This window comes from Schistocerca piceifrons, chromosome 2 (genome assembly GCF_021461385.2).
Source record: "Schistocerca piceifrons isolate TAMUIC-IGC-003096 chromosome 2, iqSchPice1.1, whole genome shotgun sequence".
Taxonomy (NCBI): domain Eukaryota; kingdom Metazoa; phylum Arthropoda; class Insecta; order Orthoptera; family Acrididae; genus Schistocerca; species Schistocerca piceifrons.
Window position 1 is genome coordinate 377648356 of NC_060139.1, and position 16607 is coordinate 377664962.

The 16607-nt window shown below is 41.7% G+C and overlaps 1 protein-coding gene across 1 annotated transcript in view; it reads left to right on the forward strand.

Annotated features, from left to right (window-relative positions):
* The first annotated feature begins 787 nt into the window (after positions 1–787).
* The window catches only part of LOC124777492, an 83754-nt gene continuing 67934 nt past the window's right edge, over positions 788–16607 (forward strand). The window contains exons 1-2 of the mRNA XM_047252930.1: positions 788–944; positions 13837–13900. Coding sequence (XP_047108886.1) covers positions 858–944; positions 13837–13900 — 151 coding nt within the window. The 5' untranslated portion in view covers positions 788–857. The remainder of the gene's footprint in view (positions 945–13836; positions 13901–16607) is intronic.

The window sequence follows — 16607 nt, forward strand, 5'->3', positions numbered from 1 at the left end:
TTTTGAGTCGATTACGGTTCATCACTGGGAGAGAAGTAGAGTCTGCTGTAAGGATCATAGGAGTAGAGATGGTTCAAATGGCTCTGAGCACTTAACTTCTGAGGTCATCAGTCGCCTAGAACTTAGAACTAATTAAACCTAACTAACCTAAGGACATCACACACATCCATGCTCGAGGCAGGATTCGAACCTGCGACCGTAGCGGTAGTGCGGTTCCAGACTGTAGCGCCTAGAACCGCTCAGCCAGTCCGGCCGGCTAGGAGTAGAGTCATCAAACACAATACATAGCGGTGCAGCCTAATATTTCACACAGCGTGATTATCGTCAATTGCCAGTATTGCTGCGTATTTATCGTACGACATTCAGTGCTCTTTCAGGTTCCCGATTTTACGGAAACGATCTGAGCGAGAATGAGCAGCTGATTATAATCGTGCATTGCACGTGTAGGAGGAAATGTGTCACTGTGTGCACAGTGGTTCGGGTAATACTGAGATAAAAGAAATTAATGGAGACAAAATTACACAAGGTGCGGTTTAATGTGGAGGCAGTGGGTGTCGCAGAGAACGTAGTACAATGCAGCAACGGAACTGTAGCATTGTTGACGAGGCTGATGCTTCATCGTTTTGAAAACAAAGCCATTATCTGGCAGCGATCCCGAATTTGCCCGGACAAGGACAGAGCAGTTACGGCAGTTAGCGAGCCACTAGCTGCGTGTAGCTGAGAACGACATGGCTTCCTGCCGGGAACAAAGCCACCGATCGCCATCTGCGGAAGCGCCGGGGAAACCCAGGCTGCTGCCACTGCGTCAGTCCGCTGTCCACAGTGTCCAGTCACTCTGCAGCCTACAGCAGCCCAACATGGCCAGCCACTGCCACGCCACCGTAGCCGCCGTGATTGTCGCTGCTGCCTTTGCCGCAGTGGTTGCTGAGTCTCCGCCGCATATGGTAACTACTCCCACAGTTTTTCATTTCTCTTGTGTATGCTACAACACGCTAAGGTGACGAAAGTTATGGGATAACTCCTAATATCATGTAGTATCTCCTCTTGAACAGTGTAGGGGTGCAACTCGACGTGGCATGGACTCCACAAATCGTTGGAAGCACTCTGCACAGATATTGAGCCATACTGTCTCTGTAGCCGTCCATAATTACGAAAATGTTGTTGGTGCAGTCTTTTTTGCGTGAACTGACCTCTCGATTATGTCTCATAAATTTTCGATGAGGTTCATGTCGGCCGATCTGGGTGCCTCTATCATTCGGTCGAATTGTCCAGAATGTTCTTCAATCCAGTCACGAACAATTGTGGGCCGATAACATAGCGCATTGTCACCCATAAAAACTCAATCGTTGTTTGGCAACATGAAGTCTATCAACGTCTGCAAATGGTCTCCAAGTAGCCAAACATAACTGTTTCCAGTCAATGATCGGTTCAGTTGAACTACAACACCCAGTCCATTTCATATGAACACAGCCCACAAGGGGCTTGTAGAGTGCCTTGTTGACCACTTGGGACTATGGCTTCCTGGGAGCTGCGCCACACTCGAACTGTACCATCAGCTCTTAGCGGCTGAAATCGGGACTCATCTGACTAGGTCACGGTTGTCCAGTCGTCTAGGGTCCAACCCATATGGTCACGAGCCCAGGAGAGCCGTGTCCTGCAGTTAGCAAAGGCAGTCGCGTCCGTCATCTTCTGCCATAGCCCATTAATGCCAACTTCGCCGCAATGTCCTAACGTTTACGTTACTCGTACGTACCACATTGATTTCTGCGGTCATTTAACGCTGTGTTGCTTCTCTGTTAGCACTGAGAACTCTACGGAAACGCCGCTCCTCTCTACATCTACATGATTAATCTGCTATTCACAATAAAGTGCCTGGCAGAGGGTTCAGTGAACCACCTTCAAGCTGTCTCTCTACCGTTTCACTCTCGAACGGCACGCGGGAAAACGAGCACTTAAATATTTCTGCGCGAGCCCTGATTTCTCTTGTTTTATCGTGATGATCATTTCTCTCTATGGTTCAAATGGTTCAAATGGCTCTGAGCACTATGGGACTTAACTACTGTGGTCATCAGTCCCCTAGAACTTAGAACTACTTAAACCTAACTAACCTAAGGACATCACACACATCCACGCCCGAGGCAGGATTCGAACCTGCGACCGTAGCAGTCGCGCGGTTCCGGACTGCGCGCCTAGAACCGCTAGACCACCGCGGCCGGCTTCTCTCTATGTAGGTGGGTGCCAACCGAATGGTGACTGAAATTTCGTGAGAAGAGCCCGTCGCAACGAAAAACGGGTTTGTTTTTAATGATTGCCACTCTTATTCACGTATCATGTCTGTGAAGTTATCTCCCCTATTTCTCGATAATGAAAAACGAGCTGCCCTTCTTTGTACTTTTTCGATGTCATCCGTCAGTCCCATCTGATGCGGATCCCACACCGCACAGCAATACTCCAGAATAGGGCGGACAAGCAGTCTCTTTAGTAGACCTGTTGCACCTTCTAAGTGTTCTGCCAATGAATTGCAGTCTTTGGTTTGGTCTACCCACAATATTATCTATGTGATCGTTCCAATTTAGGTTACTTGCAATTGTAATCCCTAACTATTTAGTTGAATTTACTGCCTTCTAATTTGTGTGACTTATCGCGTAATCGAAATTTAGCGGATTTCTTTTAGTACTCATGTGAATAACTTCACTCTTTTCCTTATTCATGGTCAATGGCCACTTTTCGCACCATACAGATATCATATCTAAATCATTTTGCAAATCGTTTTGATCATCTGATGACTTTACAAGATGGATAAATGACAGCATCATCCGCAAACAGTCTAAGACGGCTGCTCAGAGTGTCTCCTATGTCGTTAATATAGATCGGGAACAATAGAGGGCCTACAACACTTCCTTGGGGAACGCCGGATATTACTTCTGTTTTACTCGATGACTTTCCGTCTAGTACTACGAACTGTGACCTTTCTGACAGGAAATCACGAATCTAGTTGCACAACTGAGGCGATACTCCGTAGGCACGCAGTTTGAATAGAAGACGCATATGAGGAACGGTGTCGAAAGCCTTCTGGAAATCTAAAAATATGAAATCAATTTGACATCCCCTGTCGATAGCACTTATTACTTCATGAGTATAAAGAGCTAGTTGTGTTTCATAAGAACGATATTTTCTGAAACCGTGTTTACTGTGTGTCAATAAATCGTTTTCTTCGAGGTACTTCATAATGTTCGAATACAGTATATGTTTCAAAACCCTACTGCAAATCGACGTTACTGATATAGGCCTCTAGTTCAGCGGTTTACTCCTACTTCCCTTTTTGTGTATTGGTGTGACTTGAGTAGTTCTCCACTCTTTAGGTACGGATCTTTCTGTGAGGGAGTGGTTGTATATAACTACTAAATATGGAGTTATTTTATCTCGGTCGTCAAGTGAAGACTATCGGCCACTGCGTTGTCTGTGGTGAGAGGTAAACCTGAAATTTGGTATTCTCGGCACAATCTTGACGTTGTGGATCTCGGAATATGAAATTGCCTAACGGTTTCTGTAATGGAATGTCCCATGCGTCTAGCTCCAACTACCATTCCGTGTTCGAAGTCTGTTAACTACCGTCGTGCGGCCGTGATCAGGTCTGAAATTTTTTCACCTGAGCACAAATGACAGCTCCACCAATGCACTGCTCTTTTACACTCTGTGTACGCGATGCTACCGCCATCAGTATGTGTGCACATCGCTGCCCTATGATGTCTGTCACTTCAGTGCACAATGCGTTTGAAAAAAATATTTTCGCATTTCAAAAGCCTATGTTTTCTCTGCGAATAAAGAAAGGACCTTAGGGTGAATTTTTGCTTTTGCCCGTTCTAAGTCTCAGACCCATGTGGTTGCCGGCAGTGTTCTCATGTTATGGCTAGCTTATTATCTCAGTACAAACTTTTGTGATCACATCATGAGTTTTGCATTGACTAATGTTTCTACGCTGCGTTGCATTCGACCCCAAATTGATGGAATAGCAACTATCCCTATGAACGATCCGCCTCTGAGGCAGCTCATTGTTAATAAAAGATACGTCTGAAAACTTCGGTGAATGGTCTCATAAAGTAAATGGAGAAAGAGTTAAAACAAAATAACTTTATAGGCAGTCAAAATAATTACCATTAGTGACAACACACTTCTAACATCTGTTATAAAGTAGTTGGAAAGTGTCACTTAACCATTCTTGTGGAATCAGTCAAGTCACAGTAGTCGCTCGTTGTTGGATATCCACAACGTCTGCTTGCATGATGTTTTCGCCCAACGCAAGGTGACTGTTCTTCTATCTACACCCTACTTATTCTCCAGATTTGCTCCAGCAGATTCCCCCACCTTAATTTAGCCCTGAAAGGCTTACGCTTCGCAGACGCTGCGTGTGACCACGAAGCTTCGAGCAGTTCCACAACAATCGTTTTCTGACAATTTCCAGCAGCTTTATAATCGGTGTCGGAAGTATATTGTAGTTAATGATGATTACTTTGAAGAGCAGCAAATGCAGTTTGTGTGTAAGTCTTGGACCCCTGTTTCCTTTGTTTTGTGACATCATTCATCGAACGTTTCACACGCACTTCGTAAATGCTCTTATACGTAGATCTCAGATTGTTGCTGTCCCAGCCAGTTGAAAAATTACATTTTTGGCATATACCCTCATTTTCGGGAAATGGCATCATGCTGTCTTTCTACAAAAAAAGAATCCAGCGTAAATCTTACCACGTGAAAATGCGCCAACACATGATGCTTAGTAGAGCGTCGATGTTTCATAAGTAAAATGCCATTGTGATACTAAATGGATATTTCGGCCATAAATACGAATACCTGCAAATAATAATTTTTAATGTAAAAATTTTGATGTGAACTGTTTTCAGATCTGAAAGAACCGTCATTACGAATAAAAACAAAACTGTATTATTCCAGAGTACATCTCAAAATGCCGCATTGTACAATGCGAAATGCTTCTGGCACACAAATATAGGTTGCAGTTAGAAAAGCCATTTGAATTTATAATATGCATATTTATGTACATGTTGCGGATGATAGCCATGCCAAAAATTTTTTTAAACTTTTGATCTCACCAGCCTAAATGCTGCCTGACTGATTTTTCAACTCACACACCACAGTACTTTCGTTACCAGAGTGTAGGTCGGTTTTATTACTGAATTAACAAGTCAAAATATTAATATTATTAGGCTGTTATTCAGTTTATAAACTGACATTTTTCTTAACATCAAAAGCATTTTGGCTCTTTGTAAACAGTGGAGTTGCAAGTATTTCTTGCTCGTTTTCTGTTTTATTTCACTCATTCACAAATTTCTATTTAATTTCCTTATAGGAAACACTACAAATTTATCAGCTTCCATTGCATTCTGTTCACACCCTGATTAGAGTACACCAAATTAGGATAGCTGAAGTCGTTCAATCGATCGACTATTCTCAAAATTGAACCTGTCCTCCAAAGTGGCACCCACCAACGAACTCTGCTCGAATTTTACCTCCACAGTTGGAGGTAACTGCTGTACATTTTCAGTAAAAACGTAATTACCTTCTATTCCTGGTTGGTTGGTCATCGGTCTCATCGGATTAGGGAAGGATTGGGAAGGAAGTCGGCCGTGCCCTTTCAGAGGAACCATCCCGGCATTTGCCTGGAGTGATTTAGGGAAATCACGGAAAACCTAAATCAGGATGGCCGGACGCGGGATTGAACCGTCGTCCTCCCGAATGCGAGTCCAGTGTCTAACCACTGCACCACCCCGCTCGGTTTCTATTCCTGCTCCCTGTCTTTGTTCTGGGGTGTTAGTTTGACTTGCACCAACACTGAAACGTACCGCACCAACTCCCTACACAAGTACTAAATTATTATTAATTTCCATGCTAATAATTCTTGTAACACAAGAAAGCACCAAACGAAATATGTCGAACTGGTCCTTCGTCGTCTGTGGCAAATGCGAAGTGTCGTCACTGCGAGTCGGGAGATCATGCCGAGCGATGCTTGAAAACTGGCCTTGGCCCGCTTCGCCACGCGTCAGATCCACGCAAGCCAGGCGATCAGTTGTAAAATTTGCGGCTCCTGCCGCCTGCGGCTATGCAGTCTCATCTGTCGTGTGATTGACGTCTACCTGTGGCATCATGGTGTAGCAATCCAATTTCACCGTTCAGAACTTTTCCTCTTCTTGTTTGTCCCACGTATTTCACCCTATTTTTCACCTATTAATAAATAGTTTGGATTCCGTAGAAACACTGGAACACGTGAGGCAATACTGACCTTACGACTTATCTTAGAAGAAAGATTAAGGAAAGACAAACCTACGTTTCTAGCATTTGTAGACTTAAAGAAAGCTTTTGACAATGTTGACTGGAATACTCTCTTTCAAACTCTAAAGGTGGCAGGGACAAAATACAGGGAGCGGCAGGCTATTTACAATTTGTACAGAGACCAGATGGCAGTTATAAGAGTCGAGGGACATGAAAGGGAAGCTGTGGTTGGGAAGGGAGTAAGACAGGGTTGTAGTCTCTCCCAGGTGTTATTCAATCTGTATATTGAGCAAGCAGTAAAGGAAACAAAGGAAAAATTCGGAGTAGGTATTAAAATCCATGGAGAAGAAATAAAAACTTTGAGGTTCGCTGATGACATTGTAATTCTGTCAGAGACAGCAAAGGACTTGGGAGAGCAGTTGAATGGAATGGACAGTGTCTTGAATGGAGGATATAAGATGAACATCAACAAAAGCAAAACGAGGATAATGGAATGTAGTCGAATTAAGTCGGGTGATGCTGAGGGAATTAGATTAGGAAATGAGACACTTAAAGTAGTAAAGGAGGTTTGCTATTTGGGGAGCAAAATAACTGATGATGGTCGAAGTAGAGAGGATATAAAATGCAAACTGGCAATGGCAAGGAAAGCGTTTCTGAAGAAGAGAAATTTGTTAACATCGAGTATAGATTTAAGTGTCAGGAAGTCGTTTCTGAAAGTATTTGTATGGAGTGTAGCCATGTATGGAAGTGAAACATGGACGATAAATAGTTTGGACAAGAAGAGAATAGAAGCATTCGAAATGTGGTGCTACAGAAGAATGCTGAAGATTAGATGGGTAGATCACATAACTAATGAGGAAGTATTGAACAGGATTGGGGAGAAGAGACGTTTGTGGCACAACTTGACCAGAAGAAGGGATCGGTTGGTAGGACATGTTCTGAGGCATCAAGGGATCACCAATTTAGTATTGGAGGGCAGCGTGGAGGGTAAAAATCGTAGAGGGAGACCAAGAGATGAATACACTAAGCAGATTCAGAAGGATGTAGGTTGCAGTAGGTACTGGGAGATGAAGAGGCTTGCACAGGATAGAGTAGCATGGAGAGCTGCATCAAACCAGTCTCAGAACTGAAGACCACAACAACAACAACAACAATAAATAGTTGAGAAAAATATACGATGTTTTATAGTTTTGAATGCTCAATGCACATCATCACTTTTGCACTGTGAAAGTTCATGATAACGACTATACAGTACACCATGTTGAAACTGTACCCTCTGAAAGAAAGCCTCAATCACAGTAAAAAGTGAGGTCTACTTTACGTGACCTCTCATCACAGAGACCGACCAAGGAAATTCCTCTACAAGTACCAAAAGACGCAAAGTATCTCTTGTCTCAACACAGTAGTCAATCAGTTTCATATTGCATTTCATTTAACGTAAAAGTGTCCTCCTTTGGACTAATCCCCGCTCCGAAATCAATTTACTTCAAATAAAAAAAGAATCCAACCCCAAAAATCAGATAAATTCGAGTTGACCCCATTATTAAACGTCTGATGGACAGAGCTACGTTTTACATTTCTGAAATATCGAAAACCGCCTACTTTACAATTATAATTTGTCTCCCTTATCAAGATTACGCAGTTTGATCCCGACTCTGACTCACAGTTTCAGTGATTCATTTTTTACATATTCTCAAATCCACTTTGACAACAAAACAAATGAAAAGGTTGAAATTTCCTGGCAAATTAAAACTGTGTGCCGGGCCGAGACTCGAACTCGGGACCTTTGCCTTTCGCGGGCAAGCTCTCCTGCGAACCTTCTGTAAAGTTTTGAAGGTAGGAGACGAGTTACTGGCAGAAGTAAAGCTGTGAGGACGGAGCGTGAGTCGTGCTTGGGTAGTTCAGTTGGTAGAGCACTTGCCCGCGAAAGGCAAAGGTCCCGAGTTCGAGTGTCGGTCCGGCACACAGTTTTAATCTGCCAGGAAATTTCAAATCAGCGCACACCCCGCTGCTGAGTGAAAACTTCATTATGGAAATGAAAAGGATATCTCCGAATTTACACTCAAGCGGCAAAAAAACTGGTATAGGCATTTGTATTCAAATACATAGATATATAAAAAGACAGAACACGGCGCTGCGGTCGGCAACGCCTATATGAGACAACAAGTGTCTGGCGCAGTTGTTTGATCGGTTACTACCGCCACAATGTCGGGTTATCAAGACTTAAGTGTTACAATCGGCGCACTGGCTATAGGACACAGCACTTAATTGAGCATCAAATATATCGTTAATATTCTTCACTGCTCTACAAAATCACATCAACTTGCCGGAAAGGTATCAAGGAGAGTGATAAATTCTGTGTTTTAGGTAATTTTTTTGTGCACCGTAAGTTACTTCAGGCCAAACCTGGAATTCGTATTGTCGTAAATATTATCTTTACAAGAGGTTGTACAAAGTTACACAACTATTGGGTTATTAAAACTTTCTTTAAATTCATAGCAATTTTGCAACATTTGATGACTGTTCAGCGTATGCTCTTGAAGGGCCCGCGGAATCACATGCGAACATATGTTACTCTTAGCGCACGGAAGCATTCTCGGGGAATCATGAGTAACTGCATGTGCCATATTCCACACGGACTACTGAATGTACATTGCTGCGCCTCAGCCGACGGAGATGAAAATGTAAATAAAAATATGAAAAATTCTTGGTCAGTCTCTTGTAACCGTGTCTCGTCTTTACCGAATCAGGGTTTATTACCTACCTCCTGAACATGCGGCTTGTGCCATATACAAAATGTCTTGTATGTGAGTTTTTTCAGTGCCTATTCCACGTCATTCGACGTACGTAGTGTAGCCTGATTGCAACTGCATGTTTCTGGCGACATGATCGAATCATCTCTGCAAATACGTGTAGTACCATTACCCTTTGCTATTGCATCTGATGATACATTATGTGAGTTGCATTTCGCTAGAGTTCACCTCTTTTTGTCTTATTTCACACACACACACACACACACACACACACACACACACACACACACGTGCGCGCGCAAACACAAGCTTGCATGAGATGCAATAGCGTTGGCTGCACAGTGTTTAACACATGAACTCGTATTGGGGAAGAGCGAAGCTCATTCTACCATCCGGCCACTGAAGGCAAATACTGGAACAATACCTTAAACAACATCACGACTGACATCACTTCAATACGAAGTCGCGCTGTCCGTTTTCATCTACGCCGAACTCAATGGGACAGAGAACTCTAGTATTTCTTATTTTGGCAAATGAACAAATACATATACTCACATAAATTACATACGATTGCCCACTATTACTGTCCTGTAAAACCAAAATTAGATGTTTCACAATATCGGTAAGGGTTATGACTTGGCTCCTCTTCCTGGACTCAAGACTCTACGCCTTTTGGTGTAGTTGCGAGTGACAAATATATGTATGAAGTTGTGTTTGATCTGGTGTCGTTCAAGGGGTTGAGGGTAGGGGGGCGACCTCTGTGCCAGCGCGGCTGTCTACCCCACATCAGCAGCAGAAAGGAGGCCGCTGTCCATTGGACCGCTTGCGTGGTTTCAGTCCATAAGACACTGCGGGATTGACTGCAAGCCAATCCAGTATACGCGCGATATTCTAATGTTAAGAGGGTTATGTGCGACCACATTCCTTCACGTCACCCAAATGTACATTTCTTTCACCAACAGGATTCGAAACGACTGCACTGGAATGATGTCATGTACGTCGATCGATGGCGCAGACACGGAAACGGTAGACTAATATAAAAGAGAATGAAGGCCTTTACTGAAGTTACCACCATTTCCTAAATCATTACGTGTAAAAATTAGCACGATTCCTTCATACTTAGTATTTTATATATTATATAAGCGGAATATATATAAAGTAGTTTGAGAGTCAGGAACTGTACGTGCTAAAACTAGTATGCTTTCAGAATATACTGTTAGTTAAATACATTCGTATGAAATCGAACTGTCACAGCACCTGGAACTGAAAGGGACCATCAAATGAAATGTGCAGGAATGCTTTTTTCCTTGTCTCCTGTTTGCACATTACAGCAACCAGTTACTGCTTAAGCCATGTTCAATGCTTCATGATTCCGGAATACGGGGTAACTATTCTGTGGCGCTATACAATGGAACCTACCAATGTATGCGACTCAATCCTTCGTTATGAGAAACACAAATTGATAAGAAATATTCATGGAAATTATTATACACGTGGGCTAGATACATACTTCAGGTACTTAACTCAGGACTGCTAACTGCATAAAACTAGTGCTCTGTTCTTATCGCAGTTGACCATCTTGTTCCACATTTTGTGTTATGTGGTAGCCAATGTAATTTCGCTTTCTTAATGAAGCAACATAGTGAACTAGGTGATGGGCTGGATAAGAAACTAGATTCGCTTTCTGGGTGACCAGAATTATATCCCCATCTAACCGCCCATATTAAGGTTTTCCCACGGTGTCCCTCTATCACTCATTCGAAATATTGGGATGATTTCCTTCGCCGCTCTTGCCCTATACTACCTGTCCATCTCTAATCGTTTTTTTCTTCGATAGGACATTGAAACCCAAATAAAATTAGTGGTTCAAATTGCTCTGAGCACTATGGGACTTAACTCCTGAGGTCATCAGTCCCCTAGAACTGAGAACTACTTAAACCTTTGGTTAAGTTATAGGGGACTGATGACCTCAGATGTTAGGTCCCATAGCGCTCAGAGCCATTTGAATTTGAAATACTGCGTCCCTCCCTTAACGGGGTTAGGTTTTCGGTCTTGAATCCTTCTTGCCTACCTTGTGCCCCGAGCATTTATTTTCTGCTCAACCATTCTTATTGTTAAATTTTAGTCCTCACAAATTCACAAATAATGTACGTTACCCACCTTTCTCTCCATCGTATCAACCTTTTTTTTTTTGTTTTTTTTTTTTTTGAGGAGTTCAACCAACATGCACCATAAATTTTTACACATATTTCGTGTACCCATTTCTCTTCAACTCCAGTGAACTTGATATTGATTTCATTCCTAACTGATAAACGTTTTACTAGCTAATAAATCCGGTATTGCCCGAATATTTATTTTGCCAATTTTCTTCTACAAACGGACAGTTTCTGTATGCCTGGCGCAGCTGTTTCGCGTGTCTACAACACGTTTTCGTGAATGTCTCAAAGGCAAAGCCTGTTCGTAGCTCTGTACACGGCATTTGTTTTTGACTAAGCCATCTGCGCTTCGCAGTTGAAAGCTCACAAAAGCACTCAAAAAATGCCATGGATTTCCTTAATATGACTTCACTGAAGGACTGTCTTAGTAGCAAAGAATAAATGTATTAAGAATTCATCCATGATGCTGCATTTTTTCACGCATCTCAGTTCATGGCATCATTTCTCTTGAACTATGTGTGTTACCATGACATAATCCTGTAGGTAAATTCATCGCCATATGTGGATTCTGTGTGCAAAATGTATTGCGAGTAGAGTTAGTACCGAAGAAGTAATAAATTTAAACGTAATGCACATTGCGACAATTTTTCACGCATCTCATGCTGTATGACGTCAAACTACGTGTGGTACGGTAATATAATTTTCTAGGTGTATTTAACGGTGTATGTAGATACTGTATGCGAAATTTATTGCGAATAGAGTTAGCATCACAGAAGTAATAAACTTAAACGTCATACAATATGCGGCAGGTTTTTACTCATCTCATTGTTTAACGCCATACCTCCTGAACTATGATAGGGAGGTGATTCTTAGTGCAAGGGTGATTGTTGCCTGACAGTTACTGATATGTGTACCAAGTATGGTAGAAGTCGACTTGTCGGTTTAGGAGGATATGTGGAACGTACACATAGACGCACATACACACATACATTTTTATAATATGTTTGCATTCGTTTCGTTCCTTAAACATTATTGCGTTTCCTGCTTTCGCCCAGCTGAATTGTTTCTTATGTTACCACTCTTTTCTCTCTTCGTCTTTGTTATATATAAATTTCTCTGTTCAACACTTAAGTACTCTTGTTATCGATATTCACTACGGAATCAATCGTACCAGTTATTCTGATATATACTATCGAAATATCTACATGGCTAGGGAGCACTGAACACACTATTCCAGAACACATTGTTATACCACTTTCTTATACTTTAATTCTACCTCGTACACTTTAACCAATTCGTAATCAATTCTATGTTCTTATCAGAGTCTATATCTGTTACTGAACATCTTATCTCTAAATCTCTGTCTTACCATGACGTAATGAAGCAGGAGTAATCCGTGTCTCCTGGTCTCTTCGAATTATCCTTCCTCTTTAGTGACTATCATTCCCTGGCATTTACTGTAGAAATCGAGAAGACGAACACGTATCTTTCGTATCCTGCTACAGTGAGTCGTTTCCGCCTGACTGATAGATTTTCGTCTCCCTTGACATACTGTTACCTGCTAAAGTCCATCACACACCTTTCCCTCTCGTCTTTTGTTTGTCAAGAATGGATATTATGTCACAACTATAGCTGCTGGCGATGGTCTGGTTTCAATAGGAAAAGTGTAATTCTAACGCCAGACTCACTCTTTGGCCTTCCTTCGTATTGATAGTCTCACCCTTTTCCCATCAACACATTTGCTGTTACTCCTCATATTACCTTGTATTCTCCTGATCAGTGATTATCTCTCGCCATATTACTTCACTGTCCGCTACTACGTCGGGATACAGTCTCTGCATTTCAGGCTTCGTATTTTATAGTTTCCGTATCACATTCGTCTACTTACGGCGTTCCACGCTCCGGCTCGTTAGACTTTCATTGGTTATCTTTCTTTTTCTCATGGTCATCAAATCCTAGAAAGTCCTCTCCTGAAGATCCGAATGGCGTACTAATCCGTAGTCTTTTTAAGATGGAGTATCTTCATAACATTTTAATATCTATACCCCATATTTTCTGTGGATATACATTAAAAGTCTTTAATGTAGTGATTTCCATTAGTTTACGCAACCGTTTTCACCGTTAATCAAAGATAATTCGTCCATTTTTAGAGCCGTTTTTCCACCTGAACAGCAAGAAACTACACAGAAGCTCTATCCAGTCCTCCGCCCTCGTTGGAAAGGCAGTTGGTACAATTAGTGTGACTCGTTATACCGGAGGTATTAGCCCGACATTACCGTGATTTTTATCCAGTATGTAGGCAGTGGCAAGAAACCAGCCTGTGATCCACGACCTTTCGGTTCATAGTTTCAGATGCTGCCCTTAGAGCTTAATGATATATTCATTACATACTGACAAATTCAAGGAATGGCGGCGAATTTTATGCCACTGTGCACTCACAAGGGGAACCGCTTTATCATATTTGAAAACAATTCCCACCTCTATCTTTCTCACAGTCCTTATATTGGCTTGAGGAACTACCACGAAAGACAACCCTTACGTGTAGTCATCTCACAACGTGTACTGATGTACATTACTCGTAAATTATTACCATTGAAATAGCACCTGATGACATGCGCATTCCTAGAATATCTTTTTTGTTTCAGGCAGCTTTGAAGTTCACGAAAGAAATGGTGAGCAAATGTCAAGAGAAGTCGGAGATATCACAAGGTAAGAATATATTATTTCATGTAGTGTTATTAATGGCGAACCTATGTGAATAAAGCGATACTTCACTTAAGTCCAAAACACATACAAACTAAAAGATAAAATAATCTGCCGCGCGCTCTCTCTGTCTCTGTCTCTGTCTGTCTCTCTCTCCCTATCAATCTCTCTCTCTCTCTCTCTCTCTCTCTCTCTCTCTCTCTCTCTCTCTCACACACACACACACACACACACAGACAGACGATAGGTGAGAGAGGGCGACAGAGACGGAGAGAGGAAGAGAGAGGGAGTGACACAGGGAGAAGGAGGAAGAGTGGGAGGGGCAGTAACAGATGCTGAAGGAGACAAAGAAAAAAAGCAAGACGTACAAAACGTGGCTATAAAATAACGGGGCTATTGCTTAAAACATTTTATTTCAACAACATTCATACTTAGTTATTGTCATTCTACATATAGTCCACTCCTCTATCCCTGCAAATTTCACATTTATGGGTACAGTGTTGAATGTAATCCTCTGTGAGCCGCTTGAAAACCCGACCGTCTATCTTGCACTACTTCAACAGACTAAAATTTTCCTCTTAATGCAGATTTGATCTTGGGGAATAGATAAGCCACATAATACTAGATTAGCCGAATGTGGAGCATGGTCTAGCATTCACCACGTTTACATGCGATACATCTTCCGTAAGACGAAAATCGAATTTCGGGAACCGATTTTCGCTTTCATGTTTACATGTTAAGGTCTGAAACGGATTTCCTAGCGCAGTTAAATAGGTCGCCTGGAAAACAGCCGACACAGTTTAAGGTTTAGTCAACACAATCACTATTTCTTTTCAATTAGACGAGATGAAAACTTGTTTAGTCTAACATTTTTACTTATCCTTCACTGTAAAAAAAAGCCACTCAGTCCATATTAACCGGAAAATTTTTAATAACAAGATGAAACCTGACAGCCGAAGCACGTTTACATGAGAGCGGAAATCCATTGCGGAATTGGAAGCGGACTTGCAGAACCGATTTTGAGGTGTTTACATGACCAACCAGAAGCGGCATGGGATATCGGTTTACGAAATCCGGTTTTGGGACCCCCATGTAAACGCGGTGACTGGGAAGCTGTATTTCACTTCAAACCTCTTAAAAGGCTACGTAGTGTGAGCCGGTGCTTATCTTGATGCACAAACCATGACTTGTTCTTCCACAATTCGGGTCGTTTGTTTTCTTATTTTTTGACAGAGTTGAGCAAGAACCTCAAGATACTAATGTTAATTAATAGTTTGACCTTCAGGAACACAGTGAGGAGAGATAATTCCATTAATATCGAAGAAAACAATTGTCATCGCTTTGAACCTTGATTTGCTCATTCGGGCTTTTTTCGCTCTCGGTGAGGTAGCCACAAGTTGAAAAACAAGTTTCGTCACATGTCAGCACTCTTTCCAAAAAATTAAGATTATTTTCAATAATATTGAAAGTGTCTGTACAAATACTTTGACGATCTTCTTTTTGTACGAAAATGGGAATTTTCGGCATTAGTTTTGTACACACTTTTCTGGTGTTAAATAGATTGCGTAAGATTTTCCTCCCATTCTTTGTCAACTCCAGCAGTTTCTGCAATCGATCGAATACTCAACCGGCGGTCATATCGAATCACATTATCTACTTTTCCGATATTTTCATACGTTTTTGAATTTTGAAGAACATCCTGCGCATGAGTCCTCTTCAACGTATTTCTTGGAAACGCTTGAACCACTCACAGACTCGCGTACGTGATAAACAGTCTTCGCCATCACGTGAAAATTCATGACAATTCGTTGTTCTGTTATTACATTTATCATTATCCCGGCAAAACAAATTAACAGCTCTTATAGAAACGAAACCCTATGCTACAATGATTTCTCTACAGAAACCAGAGATGCCGCAGTCAAGCAGGCTTCACGTTTCACAGATACCGGGCGTTCATCTTTGGCACTTGCGTACTTTGTGACAGCATCAGCCCCTTTATTTTACAGCCACATCTGAGTACATTTATACCACTTATGCAACTCCTGACTGACACGAATTACCTTTTAGACAATTACTTCCTTTCCTTGCTGATCATAGTCATGATGAACATGAAGAATTGTACACTTTTACTTGAAATTGAATATAACAGGCTTTCAAAAGTTCAGGTGTGTGTGTGTGAAACACACACACCCATGCCCGAGGGAGGACTCGAACCTCCGCAGGGACCAGCCGCACAGCCCAGGACTGCAGCGCCTTAGACCGCTCGGCTAATCCCGCGCGGCAAATAACAAGCTAGAGATTTCATTTCCGTGGTTGCGCTGAGAGCATTCAGATAGTTTCTTTTTTCACTCTTCGTTATGTGAAGACAGTCCAGTTTATTCTTCGTTCTTGATTAGAATCTAAAAATATTTTTGTAACCATCAAACTCAAATGGATTATTGACGGAAGCTTTCATTGGCGATCCAATGTACTAGGCAATTACTTCTTTATTCTATGTTTACTATATTTACATACGTAAATCTCACACGTAAATCTACTGATTTTCACACAGTGAATACGTTTCGCATGACTGATGAGTTTCCCAAAACTATAGTCGTATATCATTTTAATAAATACAGAAACACCATTTTGTAAATACGGCAGTCGAATGAAAAAACAAAACAGAGGGACAAACGCTAAGTAAACGATATGTCATTACAAATGTAATTGCTCT